Source organism: Salvelinus fontinalis, chromosome 27 (genome assembly GCF_029448725.1).
Source record: "Salvelinus fontinalis isolate EN_2023a chromosome 27, ASM2944872v1, whole genome shotgun sequence".
NCBI lineage: Eukaryota > Metazoa > Chordata > Actinopteri > Salmoniformes > Salmonidae > Salvelinus > Salvelinus fontinalis.
This window is the reverse complement of record NC_074691.1, coordinates 41,022,208-41,040,570: the sequence shown is the minus strand read 5'-3', so window position 1 is coordinate 41,040,570 and position 18,363 is coordinate 41,022,208. Positions and strand designations below refer to the sequence as shown.

Genomic DNA, 18,363 nt, shown 5'->3' with positions numbered 1-18,363 from the left:
ATAATATGAAAACTGCAGCCCTTGTCTGTTTGGAAATTTAACTGAAATCTTACTGCTGGCAATGTCATCCCACCGGCACCATACCGGCCTCCTATCTGTCCCTCTCTCTGTCTCTGTTCCTCGCTCTGTCCCTGTCTGCCTGGAGGGGGCTGCTCGTACGGGGGCAGGGGGTGGCACCGCATATGTGGAGTAGAGCTGGGGGGGTTTTTTAGGATGGAAGGGGGCAGTAGGGTGGTACGTGGGGGTCGACCTCAGGGGCCTTGAAGAGATGAATGGGGGTCCTCCGGTTAACGGGGAGCTTTGTATGCCCGACTGAGGAGGAGACGGCAGAGGAGGAGACGGCAGAGGGAGATGTCCCGGGGAGGGTAACCACTGCATAACAACGACCCAGTGGTGAATCCAACATGTCCCCTGGAGGGTAACCACTGCATAGCAACGACCCAGTGGTGAATCCAACATGTCTGAAGGGGAGGGTAACCACTGCATAGCAACGACCCAGTGGTGAATCCAACATGTCCCCTGGAGGGTAACCACTGCATAACAACGACCCAGTGGTGAATCCAACATGTCCCCTGGAGGGTAACCACTGCATAACAACGACCCAGTGGTGAATCAAACATGTCCCCTGGAGGGTAACCACTGCATAGCAACGACCCAGTGGTGAATCCAACATGTCCCCTGGAGGGTAACCACTGCATAACAACGACCCAGTGGTGAATCCAACATGTCCCCTGGAGGGTAACCACTGCATAGCAACGACCCAGTGGTGAATCCAAAATGTCCCCTGGAGGGTAACCACTGCATAACAACGACCCAGTGGTGAATCCAACATGGCCCCTGGAGGGTAACCACTGCAAAACAACGACCCAGTGGTGAATCCAACATGTCCCCTGGAGGGTAACCACTGCAAAACAACGACCCAGTGGTGAATCCAACATGTCTGAAGGGGAGGGTAACCACTGCATAACAACGACCCAGTGGTGAATCCAACATGTCTCCTGGAGGGTAACCACTGCATAGCAACGACCCAGTGGTGAATCCAACATGTCCCCTGGAGGGTAACCACTGCATAACAACGACCCAGTGGTGAATCCAACATGTCCCCTGGAGGGTAACCACTGCATAGCAACGACCCAGTGGTGAATCCAACATGTCCCCTGGAGGGTAACCACTGCATAACAACGACCCAGTGGTGAATCCAACATGTCCCCTGGAGGGTAACCACTGCATAACAACGACCCAGTGGTGAATCCAACATGTCTGAAAGAAACAGACTGTTTAGATAAAACAAAAGTTGCCACATTGATTATTGCGATTCTAATGAATATATTTGTTTTTATATGAACAACACATGTGGATAGTTGTTCAAATCTAACTGGCCTTTTATGTCATAACTTATTTGTATTTTTTTTATTATCTTCCAAAGACAACAAAAAAATATTACCCCAACAGGGTCACCTGGTAAGACTGACCTGGCAACAGCGTAGCCTGAAGCGAGGGGTGTAGGGCGTTCCTCCTTCCTGGGAGGAACCAGAAGAGCCTGGGGTGTAGGAATATTGAGTACAATCATTATCATTTATGTCTCCATAAGACACCTATATGCTTTAATATTAATTGGACGTTTTTTTTCCTACACTCACAAAATCCAACGCTCTCAGGAAATCAAACCACACAGGCATGAAGTCGTATCCTACCTTTTGATGCACAGCTGTGAGTGAATGATGTTACCCATGACAGGGGTGTTGTTCCGGTCTTTGACCATGTTCTTAGCCCCCCCCTGGTGCTGGTGAAAATCTCCTCCACCGTTCCACACTTGATGCACATCTTCGCCAGGAAGGGCTACTTGATGTTGTCATTGAGGCTAGCAAAGGTCATCGCCTTGTAGAACTCATCCAGAGGTCACCTCCTTGAGGGGAAGGGAACTCATCCAGAGGTCACCTCCTTGAGGGCAAGGGTACTCATCCAGAGATCACCTCCTTGAGGGGAAGGGAACTCATCCAGAGGTCACCTCCTTGAGGGGAAGGGAACTCATCCAGAGGTCACCTCCTTGAGGGGAAGGGAACTCATCCAGAGGTCACCTCCTTGAGGCTAAGGGAACTCATCCAGAGGTCACCTCCTTGAGGGGAAGGGAACTCATCCAGAGGTCACCTCCTTGAGGGGAAGGGAACTCATCCAGAGGTCACCTCCTTAAGGGAATGGTACTCATGCAGAGGTCACCTCCTTAAGGGAATGGTACTCATCCAGAGGTCACCTCCTTGTAGAACTCATCCAGAGGTCACCTCCTTGAGGGGAAGGGAACTCATCCAGAGGTCACCTCCTTGTAGAACTCATCCAGAGGTCACCTCCTTGAGGGGAAGGGAACTCATCCAGAGGTCACCTCCTTGAGAGGAATGGGCCCCTTGTAGAACTCATCCAGAGGTCACCTCCTTGAGGGGAAGGGAACTCATCTAGAGGTCACCTCCTTCGGGGGAAGGGAACTCATCCATTATGAATGATGCACACACAGACAGCATACACTAGGCTTCTCATAATGACCTCAACACAGTCACCTTGAGAAACAATACCAACAGATAAATTGCCTGTTCCCAGATCTGTTTGTGTCGTCTTGCCAACTCCTTTGATAATTGTCAAACATGTTTGGCATAACAATGAGTATAGTAGTTGGCAAGACAACAGATCTGGGAACAGGCTGGCAGACACACATAATATCCTTTAAATCTCATAGACAACACATCTCTGCAATAACAATTACATTCAAAATCCAAACCGGTTACCTCTGAGCTGTAAGCTGATGGCATAGCTGACAGGGACTGGCTGGCTACATACTGCTTTGGAGCCCCCTGAGCTCATCATTGGCTGGCTACATACTGCTTGGAGCCCCCGGAGCTCATCATTGGCTGGCTACATACTGCTTGGAGCCCCCTGAGCTCATCGTTGACTGGCTCCGGTAGTCACGCAGTTTACACACCCGAAAATGTCACATTACGTTGATGCACAATAATCAGGAGTGTACAATCCCAGAAATCCTTGTGTCAGTGCGTAGTCAGGAGTGTATGACGGCAGAAATACTTTATAGGAGACAGACAGCATGAGGGGTTGTTAAGGTTAGTGGGGCAACAGATCATATCTTTTATAGGAGACATAAGTCTCTCACAGCAGATCATATCTTTTATAGGAGACATAAGTCTCTCACAGCAGATCAGAAGAACTGCTAGAGGGGCTTTTGAAGACTACAATCAATCACAATGCCTCGTGGGTAAATAGAGGCAGGGACGGTTTCTTTCTTTCTTTCTGTTTGTTTTATTTTGGGCCCCCGGATTGATCCAACCAAGCCAGAACCGTTTTGTAGAACGATTCCCGAGATGATGGTTTAGAAATAGAATCGATAGTACCTGACTTGAATTTCTACGATTACAGTATAGATGGGAGTTGGTGTCCAATCTCTATAGTCACACTGAGGTTGGGATGTGGTGTGTGTGTGTCATGAGAATTGTGTTATCAATGTTCATAAACCCAATTCAATTAACTACTCAGCCTGAAACCCAGAATTTGTAGGAAACTGGTTGAAATGAGTCAGACGGAAATGAATCGGACAGCTTCAATAGTCAGAAAGTTAATTTTTCGAGAGCGCAGCCCATCCTTACATGTACATTGGTTTATATACCTCCCATTTCATCATAACTGTCCCTCCTCCTCTAAGACAATGACAATATAGTTCACGAGTCTTCTCCTTCTCATATATTGTCTGCCACCTGTTATACAATCTACTACAAGCCCAAGGTCTCTCCCCTCCCTGGGTGGGGACAGAATGTCCTGAAAGGAACACAGTAGTACAGCTTGTCTGTCGATAGCTCCTCTTATCATTTGTTTCACACTTGCACCCTTCTTACATACTAAAAAGGAACAAAACGTCCTTGTTCTAATTCTGACTAAAACTACACACATCGGATTTAGATTTATGATTCTAATAAATTTCATACAATCATACAGTGACAGGGTAGAATTCTGTTAGTTATAGTTCTACGTCAAACGTATACATCATTTAGTAATTATTCATAAAATCTTAACAGTGTGTTATTATATATTTAATGTATTATATTTTAAATGCTCATTAAAGTGCGGTAAATGGGTAAATTTTCATGTTTAAAAAAAAACATTTGTTCAAAAACAAGCTGTTTACTACTTTGCCCATCAGTGACTGCCAGCTCCGCTTCCGTGAGCACATAGGACATGGGAACATTGCTTCGATTGTTTTGCCAGCTATTTGCTATGAGGGGGAAATACCTCAATGCAATCGCAAGATTTCATAGCATGAATTATAACAGCACAAAGTAAATAGATATGCTTCGTTCAGTCAGAACTCTGCTGTAGTCTCCATCCCAATGAGTCTCTCGTGCCAGACGGCTTACTTCCCCACAATGAGAGTAGATCTGCTCTATCAGGTACAGATGACGCTAAAACAAAAAGCTAATTGTAATTAATTTGTAAATGTATAATCAGAACAGTCAAGGGAGCCTGAGACCTGATAAACCAGACATCTACCTCCAACAAGAGTGGAAAGACAGAGCGATACACTAACTAGAACCTTCTCGGATCAGGTAGGACCAAAAAACATGGCCAGTTGCCCCCGATTTTGTTTATAAGGTTCTACAGTAGGTGACAGGATGAAACCGGGTGTATCACAACCCATGTTGAAAGTAAATATCCAGTTACAGAAACATTTAGAAATAGTTTGGTCGATTTTTGTTTTTGTTGTTGTGTGAAATTAACCAGTTAGCTATCTACCTTTTTGAACAACACATCTGCCACGCTAATCCTCAACACCGGGACACCTCAGGGGTGCGTGCTCAGTCCCCTCCTGTACTCCTTGTTCACTCATGACTGCACGGCAAAGGCACGACTCCAACACCATCATTAAGTTTGCTGATAACACAAAAGTGGTTAGGCCTGATCACCAACAACGATGAGACAGCCTATAGTGAGGAGGTCAGAGACCTGACCATGTGGCGCAAGGACAACAACCTTTCCCTCATCGTAATCAAAACAAAGGAGAGGATTGTGGACTACAGGAAAAGGAGGACCGAGCACGCCCCATTCTCATCGACGGGGCTGTAGTGGAGCAGGTTGAGAGCTTCAAGTTCCTTGGAGTCCACATCACCAACAAACTAACATGGTCCAAGCACACCAAGACAGTCGTGAAGAGGGCACGACAAAACCTAATCCCCCTCGGGAGACTGAAAAGATTTGGCATGGGTCCTCAAATCCTCAAAATTTTACAGCTGCACCATCGAGAGCATCCTGACTGGTTGCATCATTGCCTGGTATGCACCTGCTCGACCTCCGACCGCAAGGCACTACAGAGGGTAATGCGTACGGCCCAGTACATCACCAGGGCCAAGCTTCCTGCCATCCAGGACCTCTATACCAGGTGGTGTCAGAGGAAGGCCGTAAAAATTGTCAAAGACTCCAGCCACCCTAGTCATAGACTGTTCTGTCTGCTACCGCACGACAAGCGGTACCGGAGTGCCAAGTCTAGTTCCAAGATGATTCTAAACAGCTTCTACCCCCAAGCCATAAGACTCCTGAACACCTAATCAAATGGCTACCCAGACTATTTACATTGCCCCCCCCCCCCCTCTTCTATGCTGCTGCTACTCTCTGTTATTATCTATTCATAGTCACTTTAATAACTCTACCTACATGTACATATTACCTCAATTACCTCAACACTGGTGGCCCCACATATTATCTCTGTAATATGCACGAGGTGGTTGGAGTTAACAAAGCAACAAGACAGACATACAGTGCCTTCGGTAAGTACTCAGACCTCTTTACTTTTCCCCACATTTTATTAGGTTACAGATTTAAGAATAACAAATAATTTAAGAGCAGCAGTAAATAACAATAGTAACAACAATAGTTATTGTTATTTACTGCTGCTCTTTAATTATTTGTTATTCTTAAATCTGTAACCTAATAAAATGTGGGAAAAGTAAAGGGGTCTGAGTACTTACCGAGGCACTGTATGTCTGTCTTGTTAACTCCAACCACCTCGTGCCCCAGGTATTCAGCCAATCAGCGACCGCTGCTGTGTGGCTATACAATGGCAGGCTACCCAGGCTTGAATGTGGACAACGGGACATGGACGCAGATCTCCAGATACATCACTGTAGATTGTGTATTGTCAGTGTGAAATGAAATGCCATGTTACACACTATCCAAAACATTATCCAAAGTGTATTTTAGATGTACTGTATATTCCCCAGGCATTGGATTGGGTTAACAGTTTTTTAAACATGACACATTAAAACGTCCATTTTGACGGAGTTGAAAACGTCGGCCAGGCTTCTTAATGCATTATGGAAGTGTGAATAATTCAACCTGATCTAAAAGAGGATGTTGTCATAGCTTTTAGATTTCAGCTGGCTTGTTCTATTTTTTAAATATACTCTAATTTCAGCCCAGGAAGTTGCAGGGCTGGTGCCAGACTTTGTGGATTATTTATTGCTACTGGGTAAAAGTAGCCTAGCCCTGACCCTGCTAACTAGTCTTTAAACTAACTAGCCCTGACCCTGCTAACTAGTCTTTAAACTAACTAGCCCTGACCCTGCTAACTAGTCTTTAAACTAACTAGCCCTGACCCTGCTAACTAGTCTTTATACTAACTAGCCCTGACCCTGCGAACTAGTCTTTATACTAACTAGCCCTGACCCTGCTAACTAGTCTTTAAACTAACTAGCCCTGACCCTGCTAACTAGTCTTTAAACTAACTAGCCCTGACCCTGCTAACTAGTCTTTATACTAACTAGCCCTGACCCTGCGAACTAGTCTTTATACTAACTAGCCCTGACCCTGCTAACTAGTCTTTAAACTAACTAGCCCTGACCCTGCTAACTAGTCTTTATACTAACTAGCCCTGACCCTGCGAACTAGTCTTTATACTAACTAGCCCTGACCCTGCTAACTAGTCTTTAAACTAACTAGCCCTGACCCTGCTAACTAGTCTTTAAACTAACTAGCCCTGACCCTGCTAACTAGTCTTTAAACTAACTAGCCCTGACCCTGCTAACTAGTCTTTATACTAACTAGCCCTGACCCTGCGAACTAGTCTTTATACTAACTAGCCCTGACCCTGCTAACTAGTCTTTAAACTAACTAGCCCTGACCCTGCGAACTAGTCTTTATACTAACTAGCCCTGACCCTGCTAACTAGTCTTTAAACTAACTAGCCCTGACCCTGCTAACTAGTCTTTATACTAACTAGCCCTAGCCCCCTAGTTAGTTTTAAGGCTAGTTAGCAGGGTCAGGGCAAGTTAGTTTAAGGCTAGTTAGCAGGGTCAGGGCTAGTTAGTTTAAAGACTAGTTAGCAGGGTCAGGGCTAGTTAGTTTTAAGGCTAGTTAGCAGGGTCAGGGCTAGTTAGTTTAAAGACTAGTGTTTGTGTGTGTGTGAGATGGTTTTATTTATAAGGTGTGTTTTTTCTCTTCAACCCGACATGCAGCAACATGGAGGTAGAAGAGATGGACACTGGTAAGTGAGGTGAGTCTGTCTGTCTGTCTGTCTGTCTGTCTGTCTGTTTGTCTGTCTCTGTCTGTCTCTGTCTGTCTGTTTATCTATCTGTCTCTGTGGGTCTGTCTGTCTGTCTGTCTGTGTCTGTCTGTCTGTTTATCTGTCTGTCTGTCTGTCTGTCTATCTATCTGTCTCTGTGGATCTGTCTCTGTGGGTCTGTCTGTCTGTCTGTCTGTCTGTTTATCTGTCTGTCTGTCTGTCTGTCTATCTATCTGTCTCTGTGGATCTGTCTCTGTGGGTCTGTCTGTCTGTCTGTCTGTCTGTCTGTCTGTCTGTCTGTATCAGTTGGACTCAAACTATTGTGATTCCCTATCTGTCTCTGTGGATCTGTCTCTGTGGGTCTGTCTGTCTGTCTGTCTGTCTGTCTGTCTGTCTGTCTGTCTGTCTGTCTGTCTGTCTGTCTGTATCAGTTGGACTCAAACTATTGTGATTCCCTATCTGTCTCTGTGGATCTGTCTCTGTGGGTCTGTCTGTCTGTCTGTCTGTCTGTCTGTCTGTCTGTCTGTCTGTCTGTATCAGTTGGACTCAAACTATTGTGATTCCCTATCTGTCTCTGTGGATCTGTCTCTGTCTGTCTGTCTGTCTGTCTGTTTATCTGTCTGTCTGTCTGTCTGTCTATCTATCTGTCTCTGTGGATCTGTCTCTGTGGGTCTGTCTGTCTGTCTGTCTGTCTGTCTGTCTGTCTGTCTGTCTGTATCAGTTGGACTCAAACTATTGTGATTACCTATCTGTCTCTGTCTGTCCAGACAGGCAGTGAACCTCTACAGACAGCACTCTCTATCCCTTCTCTCTCTCTCTATCTCTCACCCCTCTCTCTCTCCCACTCGCTCCTTCCTCCTTCCCTCCCTCTCTCTCCCCCTCTCTCTCTCCCTCCCGCTCCCAGCCTGGCAGAGTCCAGGTCCGGACAGCAGTCTAAGGATGCAGCTCTGAACCACTTAGAGGAAGACACCACCCCCCTAGAGGAAGACACCACCCCCCCTAGAGGAAGACAACCCCCCCCTAGAGGAAGACAACCCCCCCCCTAGAGGAAGACACCACCCCCCCTAGAGGAAGACAACCCCCCCCTAGAGGAAGACAACCCCCCCCTAGAGGAAGACAACCCCCCCCTAGAGGAAGACAACCCCCCCCTAGAGGAAGACACCATCCCCCCTAGAGGAAGACATCACCACCACCCCCCCTAGAGGAAGACATCACCACCACCCCCCCTAGAGGAAGACACCACCCCGCTAGAGGAAGACACCACCACCACCCCCCTAGAGGAAGACATCACCCCCCCCTAGAGGAAGACACCACCACCACCCCCCCTAGAGGAAGACACCACCACCACCCCCCCTAGAGGAAGACACCACCACCACCCCCCCTAGATGAAGACACCACCACCCCCCCTAGAGGAAGACACCACCACCACCCCCCCTAGAGGAAGACACCACCACCACCCCCCTAGAGGAAGACACCACCACCACCCCCCTAGAGGAAGACACCACCACCACCCCCCCCCTAGAGGAAGACACCACCCCCCCCCCCCTAGAGGAAGACACCACCACCACCCCCCTAGAGGAAGACACCACCCCCCCCCCTAGAGGAAGACACCACCACCACCCCCCCTAGAGGAAGACACCACCACCACCCTAGAGGAAGACATCTCCCCCCTAGAGGAAGACACCACCACCACCCCCCCTAGAGGAAGACACCACCCCCCTAGAGGAAGACACCACCACCCCCCCTAGAGGAAGACACCACCACCACCCCCCCTAGAGGAAGACACCACCCCCCTTAGAGGAAGACACCACCACCACCCCCCTAGAGGAAGACACCACCACCACCCCCCCTAGAGGAAGACACCACCACACCCCCTAGAGGAAGACACCACCACCCCCCCTAGAGGAAGACACCACCACCACCCCCCCTTAGAGGAAGACACCACCACCCCCCCTAGAGGAAGACACCACCACCACCCCCCCTAGAGGAAGACACCACCACCATCCCCCCTAGAGGAAGACACCACCACCACCCCCCTAGAGGAAGACACCACCACCACCCCCCTAGAGGAAGACACCACCACCACCCCCCCTAGAGGAAGACACCACCACCACCCCCCTAGAGGAAGACACCACCACCACCCCCCTAGAGGAAGACACCACCACCACCCCCCTAGAGGAAGACACCACCACCACCCCCCCTAGAGGAAGACACCACCACCACCCTAGAGGAAGACATCTCCCCCCTAGAGGAAGACACCACCACCACCACCCCTAGAGGGAGACACCACCCCCCCCCCTAGAGGAAGACACCACCCCCCTAGAGGAAGACACCACCACCCCCCCTAGAGGAAGACATCACCACCACCCCCCTAGAGGAAGACACCACCCCCCTTAGAGGAAGACACCACCACCACCCCCCTAGAGGAAGACACCACCACCCCCCCTAGAGGAAGACATCACCACCACCCCCCTAGAGGAAGACATCACCACCACCCCCCCCTAGAGGAAGACACCACCACCACCCCCCTAGAGGAAGACACCACCCCCCTTAGAGGAAGACACCACCACCACCTAGAGGAAGACACCACCACCACCCCCCTAGAGGAAGACACCACCCCCCTTAGAGGAAGACACCACCACCCCCCCTAGAGGAAGACACCACCACCACCCCCCCTAGAGGAAGACACCACCACCACCCCCCTAGAGGAAGACACCACCCCCCTTAGAGGAAGACACCACCACCCCCCCTAGAGGAAGACACCACCACCACCCCCCCTAGAGGAAGACACCACCACCACCCCCCCTAGAGGAAGACTCCACCCCCCATAGAGGAAGACTCCACCCCTCCCAGAGGAAGACACCACCCCCCTAGAGGAAGACACCACCCCCCCTAGAGGAAGACACCACCCCCCCTCCCCTAGAGGAAGACACCACCCCCCCTAGAGGAAGACACCACCCCCCCCCCTAGAGGAAGACACAACCCCCCCTAGAGGAAGACACCACCCCCCCCTAGAGGAAGACACCACCCCCCCCCTAGAGGAAGACATCACCCCCCCCTAGAGGAAGACACCACCACCCCTCCCCTAGAGGAAGACATCACCACCCCCCCCTAGAGGAAGACACCACCACCCCCCCCCAGAGGAAGACACCACCACCCCCCCCTAGAGGAAGACACCACCCCCCCCCTAGAGGAAGACACCACCACCACCCCCCCTAGAGGAAGACACCACCACCACCCTAGAGGAAGACATCTCCCCCCTAGAGGAAGACACCACCACCACCCCCCCTAGAGGAAGACACCACCCCCCTAGAGGAAGACACCACCACCCCCCCTAGAGGAAGACACCACCACCACCCCCCCTAGAGGAAGACACCACCCCCCTTAGAGGAAGACACCACCACCACCCCCCTAGAGGAAGACACCACCACCACCCCCCCTAGAGGAAGACACCACCACCCCCCCTAGAGGAAGACACCACCACCACCCCCCCTAGAGGAAGACACCACCACCACCCCCCCTAGAGGAAGACACCACCACCACCCCCCCTAGAGGAAGACACCACCACCACCCCCCTAGAGGAAGACACCACCACCACCCCCCCTAGAGGAAGACACCACCACCACCCCCCCTAGAGGAAGACACCACCACCACCCCCCTAGAGGAAGACACCACCACCACCCCCCTAGAGGAAGACACCACCACCACCCCCCTAGAGGAAGACACCACCACCACCCCCCCTAGAGGAAGACACCACCACCACCCTAGAGGAAGACATCTCCCCCCTAGAGGAAGACACCACCACCACCACCCCTAGAGGGAGACACCACCCCCCCCCCTAGAGGAAGACACCACCCCCCTAGAGGAAGACACCACCACCCCCCCTAGAGGAAGACATCACCACCACCCCCCTAGAGGAAGACACCACCCCCCCCTAGAGGAAGACACCACCCCCCTTAGAGGAAGACACCACCACCACCCCCCTAGAGGAAGACACCACCACCCCCCCTAGAGGAAGACATCACCACCACCCCCCTAGAGGAAGACATCACCACCACCCACCCCTAGAGGAAGACATCACCACCACCCCCCCCTAGAGGAAGACACCACCACCACCCCCCTAGAGGAAGACACCACCCCCCTTAGAGGAAGACACCACCACCACCTAGAGGAAGACACCACCACCACCCCCCTAGAGGAAGACACCACCCCCCCTAGAGGAAGACACCACCCCCCTTAGAGGAAGACACCACCACCCCCCCTAGAGGAAGACACCACCACCACCCCCCCTAGAGGAAGACACCGCCACCACCCCCCTAGAGGAAGACACCACCCCCCTTAGAGGAAGACACCACCACCCCCCCTAGAGGAAGACACCACCACCACCCCCCCTAGAGGAAGACACCACCACCACCCCCCCTAGAGGAAGACTCCACCCCCCATAGAGGAAGACTCCACCCCTCCCAGAGGAATACACCACCCCCCTAGAGGAAGACACCACCCCCCCTAGAGGAAGACACCACCCCCCCTCCCCTAGAGGAAGACACCACCCCCCCTAGAGGAAGACACCACCCCCCCCCCCTAGAGGAAGACACAACCCCCCCTAGAGGAAGACACCACCCCCCCCTAGAGGAAGACACCACCCCCCCCTAGAGGAAGACATCACCCCCCCCCCTAGAGGAAGACACCACCACCCCCCCCTAGAGGAAGACATCACCCCCCCCTAGAGGAAGACACCACCACCCCCCCCCTAGAGGAAGACACCACCCCCCTAGAGGAAGACATCACCCCCCCTAGAGGAAGACACCACCACCCCCCCCCCTAGAGGAAGACACCACCACCCCCCCTAGAGGAAGACATCACCCCCCCCCTAGAGGAAGACATCACCCCCCCCTAGAGGAAGACACCACCACCCCCCCCCTAGAGGAAGACATCACCCCCCCCCCCCCTTAGAGGAAGACACCACCCCCCCTAGAGGAAGACACCACCACCCCCCCCCCTAGAGGAAGACACCACTACCCCCCCCTAGAGGAAGACATCACCCCCCCCCCCTAGAGGAAGACACCACCACCACCCCTAGAGGAAGACACCACCACCACCCCCCTAGAGGAAGACACCACCCCCCTTAGAGGAAGACACCACCCCCCTTAGAGGAAGACACCACCCCCCCTTAGAGGAAGACACCACCACCACCCCCCTAGAGGAAGACACCACCCCCCTTAGAGGAAGACACCACCACCACCCCTAGAGGAAGACACCACCACCACCCCCCTAGAGGAAGACACCACCCCCCTAGAGGAAGACACCACCACCCCTCCCCCCTAGAGGAACACCCCCCCCCCCAGAGGAAGACACCACCCCTCCTAGAGGAAGACACCACCACCCCCCCTAGAGGAAGACACCACCACCACCCCCCCTAGAGGAAGACACCACCACCACCCCCCCTAGAGGAAGACACCACCACCCCCCCTAGAGGAAGACACCACCACCACCCCCCCTAGAGGAAGACACCACCACCACCCTAGAGGAAGACACCACCCCCCTTAGAGGAAGACACCACCACCACCCCCCTAGAGGAAGACATCACCCCCCCTAGAGGAAGACATCACCACCACCCCCCCTAGAGGAAGACACCACCACCACCCCCCCTAGAGGAAGACACCACCACCCCTCCCCCCTAGAGGAACACCCCCCCCCCCAGAGGAAGACACCACCCCCCCTAGAGGAAGACATCACCACCACCCCCCCCTAGAGGAAGACACCACCACCCCCCCTAGAGGAAGACACCACCACCACCCCCCCTAGAGGAAGACACCACCACCACCCCCCCTAGAGGAAGACACCACCACCACCCCCCCTAGAGGAAGACACCACCACCACCCCCCCTAGAGGAAGACACCACCACCACCACCCCCCTAGAGGAACACCCCCCCCCCCCCCCAGAGGAAGACACCACCCCTCCTAGAGGAAGACACCACCACCACCCCCCTAGAGGAACACCCCCCCCCCCCCCAGAGGAAGACACCACCCCTCCTAGAGGAAGACACCACCACCCCCCCTAGAGGAAGACACCACCACCACCCCCCCTAGAGGAAGACACCACCACCACCCCCCCTAGAGGAAGACACCACCACCACCCCCCCCCCTAGAGGAAGACACCACCACCACCCCCCCTAGAGGAAGACACCACCACCACCCCCCCTAGAGGAAGACACCACCACCACCCCCCGTAGAGGAAGACACCACCACCACCCCCCCTAGAGGAAGACACCACCACCACCCCCCTAGAGGAAGACACCACCACCACCCCCCCTAGAGGGAGACACCACCACCACCCCCCCTAGAGGAAGACACCACCACCACCCCCCCAAGAGGAAGACACCACCACCACCCCCCCTAGAGGAAGACACCACCACCACCCCCCCTAGAGGAAGACACCACCACCACCCCCCCTAGAGGAAGACACCACCACCACCCCCCCCCCTAGAGGAAGACACCACCACCACCCCCCCTAGAGGAAGACATCACCACCACCCCCCTAGAGGAAGACATCACCACACCTAGAGGAAGACACCACCACCACCCCCCCTAGAGGGAGACACCACCACCCCCCCTAGAGGAAGACACCACCACCACCCCCCTAGAGCAAGACACCACCCCCCCTAGAGGAAGACATCACCACCCCCCCCTAGAGGAAGACACCCCCCCCCCTAGAGGAAGACACCACCACCACCCCCCCTAGAGCAAGACACCACCCCCCTAGAGGAAGACACCCCCCCTAGAGGAAGACACCATCCCCCCTAGAGGAAGACACCACTCCCCCCCCTAGAGGAAGACACCACCCCCCCCCCTAGAGGAAGACACCACCCCCCCCCCCTAGAGGAAGACACCACCCCCCCTAGAGGAAGACACCACCCCCCCTAGAGGAAGACACCACCCCCCTAGAGGAAGACACCACCACCACCCCCCCTAGAGGAAGACACCACCCCCCCCCCCCTAGAGGAAGACACCACCCCCCCCCCCCCCTAGAGGAAGACACCCCCCCCCCCCCTAGAGGAAGACACCACCCCCCCCCTAGAGGAAGACACCACCCCCCCTAGAGGAAGACACCACCCCCCTAGAGGAAGACACCACCACCACCACCCTAGAGGAAGACATCACCACCACCCCCTTAGAGGAAGACACCACCACCCCCCCCCCCCTAGAGGAAGACACCACCACCCCCCCCTAGGGGAAGACACCACCACCCCCCTAGAGGATGACACCACCCCCTAGAGGAAGACACCACCACCCCCCCCTAGAGGAGGGGTGGCCACCGGTAGTCTGCCACCGGTAGTCTGCCACTCTAGGGTGGTGGTGGTGGAGTCTTTCTGCCAACAGTAGTTTGGTGAGAAAGCTGCTGGAACAGACTGTCTTGTATTTTATTTGAAGGTTCTAGATTATTTTTGTCCAGAATGTTGATTAAAGCCTTTGGGAAGAACAAAGGATAACAGAAAAAAATGTAATCAATAACTGTTAGCTACTGTACTGCTGCATTCATTTCAGAACAACGTGTAGGCCTAGTCTATTGAGGGAATGTTTGTACCATGAGTTGGATTAGAAATACAGAAACCAAACAGACTGATAATATCTTACAGTATCATTAGAAGCCAAACAGTCAAATCTGACATTTCCATCTGATCTTGAGAAAAACTGTAACAATTGAGAAGCTAAGCACAAATGGTACCCTATTGGCTCTGGTCTAAAGTAGTGCACTATATAGGGAATAGGGCTCTGGTCTAAAGTAGTGCACTATACTAGGAATAGGGCTCTGGTCTAAAGTAGTGCACTATATAGGGAATAGGGCTCTGGTCTAAAGTAGTGCACTATACTAGGAATAGGGCGCTGGTCTAAAGTAGTGCACTATATAGGGAATAGGCCTCTGGTCTAAAGTAGTGCCCTATATAGGGAATAGGGTGCCATTTGGGACGCAGATCCCACTCTCATGCTTTTGTCGATGCTGATCAAAAACATGATATACACCCTTTTGAAAACGTCTCTGTGCTTCATGTCTTTGGGATGGACCTGGGCCCTGACTGACTTGATGTAACTTCTTTACTCAATGACCTTCAACAACTGGGGATGTTGCAATCCTCTCAGAAACTAAAGAAAGCTTTTCCAATCCATCACTGCTTTTGTACGAGCTGTTGAGACGGGAAAGAGACAGTGAGCAATGTGGATGGAACAATTACTGGTCAGAACACCACTAGGGATGGACTGGGACCACTAGGGGTGGACTGGGACCACTAGGGACGGACTGGGACCACTAGGGGTGGACTGGGACCACCAGGGATGGACTGGGACCACCAGGGATGGACTGGGACCACTAGGGATGGACTGGGACCACCAGGGGCGGACTGGGACCACCAGGGGCGGACTGGGACCACCAGGGGTGGACTGGGACCACTAGGGATGGACTGGGACCACTAGGGACGGACTGGGACCACCAGGGGTGGACTGGGACCACTAGAGGCGGACTGGGACCACTAGGGATGGACTGGGACCACTAGGGATGGACTGGGACCACTAGGGATGGACTGGGACCACTAGGGACGGACTGGAACCACTAGGGATGGACTGGGACCACCAGGGGCGGACTGGGACCACCAGGGGCGGACTGGGACCACCAGGGGCGGACTGGGACCACCAGGGGCGGACTGGGACCACAAGGGGCGGACTGGGACCACAAGGGACGGACTGGGACCACTAGGGACGGACTGGGACCACTAAGGGCGGACTGGGACCACTAAGGGCGGACTGGGACCACCAGGGGCGGACTGGGACCACAAGGGACGGACTGGGACCACAAGGGGCGGACTGGGACCACCGGGGGCGGACTGGGACCACCGGGGGCGGACTGGGACCACCAAGGGCGGACTGGGACCACCAGGCACGGACTGGGACCAGAAATCGGCCTTGGAATTTCTAAGACAGCTGCCCCATTTTGAGGACCCCCGCATTGGTCTGTTTTCCCCATTGAAGCCATCGTTATTAGCGCAAAAACACCAACTGGCATTTGCCAGAATAGCCCTATACACAGTCCACCACTGAACACCACCTTGCTCCTGTGCTGTCATGTGGAAGTGGATTGACGTTGGCGGTCCCAATCAGGACAAAATGATGACACTCAAAAACCCTTGTTAATAATGTGTTTTGATGCGTCTGAAGACCACCGTCAGTTGAAATGAGAAACCACAGTGGAATCCTAATCACCTACCTGATGTTGACAGTGATGTAGCCTCAAAACAGACAGGTTAAGGAGGATGTTGACGTCTGTTGTTCAAGAGGACAATGTGGATACAGATATAAAGTATGAATTATAGAAATAGAATTGGTCATGGGTACACTCAAAATGGCCACCGGTCAACCCACCAAAACTGCCCCAATGACTTGAGCTGGAAGGTCCATTCTAAGGATCCTACTTATATGATGTGAATTGACACGCCAGCAACTATAAGAGTATAAAAGAGACATATTTCCATATGCTGTATTTTTTTTTAAATGTTAATAACTAGTGTAATAATCACTGTATGTATATTGCTTTTAGTTATTTGAAATGATTAGGTTCGGGTCAAAATAGAATCAGTGTTTCTTGGAGTCAAATCATTTAATGTTGAGTCTCGTCAATAATTAGGATGCTCGTTTGTTTTTCGCATTGATTTATGCAGTTGTATACATTGTGTATAGAACTTGTAAATTGTAAATTAATTTTCTGACAGCAGCAATTGGTTTTATTTTTTAAGATTGCATACAATTGGTTTGTGTTACCCACCATGGAAATACAGTTGAAATAACTGAATCCTAGTGTCCTAAATGGCACCCTAGTCCCTATTATAGTGCACAACATTTTACCAGAACCCTATGTGCCCTGGTCAACAGTAGTGCACTACATAGGGAGTAGGGTCCCATTTGGGAGGTACTCACACTTCCCTGCTCCCTCATACAGGATCTGAAATATCTATGTTCACTGCAATAACATCATGGTCAATGTGATTGTCTCTTCTCATATGTTTTGCCTTTATTGGGTTTATTGTCGAAAACATGGCTGCAACACATTGACACGCGCACACACACACACACACACACACACATACACACATACACACATACACACATACACACCGACACGCGCACACACGCACGCACGCACGCACGCACGCACGCACGCACGCACGCACGCACACACACACACACACACACACACACACACACACACACACACACACACACAGGGAGTCATGATGAGGTGTGTGTTTAATCAAAAACAACAGTTTTCTAATCTTAGTAGATTGAGTTTATTTAATGTCAACCCCCCCCCCCCAAAAAAAAAATGTTAGATATTGGTTTCTTTGCTTTCCCTTTCGCCTTTCAAATCCAAGGTCGAACAGTACAGTTCCAAGGTCAAACAGTACAGTTCCAAAGTCGAACAGTACAGTTCCAAGGTCAAACAGTACAGTTCCAAGGTCAAACAGTACAGTTCCAAGGTCAAACAGTACAGTTCCAAGGTCAAACAGTACAGTAAATTGAAATGGAATGATGGGGTTTTCTCTGCAGTACTTTTCTGGCCACGTCCGTTATTTTTCCAAAATGTGTGTGTGTGTGTTGTGTGTGTGTGTGTGTGTGTGTGTGTGTGTGTGTGTGTGTGTGTGTGTGTGTGTGTGTGTGTGTGTGTGTGTGTGTGTGTGTGTGTGTGGTTTGTTTGCATGGTGAGTATGATGGGATGTGTGTGTGTGTGTGTGTGTGTGTGTGTGTGTGTGTGTGTGTGTGTGTGTGTGCGT

General features: G+C 52.2%; 1 protein-coding gene across 2 annotated transcripts in view; it reads left to right on the top strand.

Moving 5' to 3' along the window:
• si:dkey-71h2.2 (low density lipoprotein receptor adapter protein 1) overlaps positions 1 to 8,816 on the top strand; it is a 156,439-nt gene extending 147,623 nt beyond the window's left edge. The window contains exons 9-10 of one of the 2 annotated variants that reach the window (XM_055885779.1): positions 7,500 to 7,537; positions 8,451 to 8,816. In XM_055885779.1, coding sequence (XP_055741754.1) covers positions 7,500 to 7,536 — 37 coding nt within the window. In that variant the 3' untranslated portion in view covers position 7,537; positions 8,451 to 8,816. The remainder of the gene's footprint in view (positions 1 to 7,499; positions 7,538 to 8,450) is intronic. The other variant, XM_055885778.1, reaches the window with a different exon arrangement.
• The last annotated feature ends 9,547 nt before the right edge of the window (positions 8,817 to 18,363 follow it).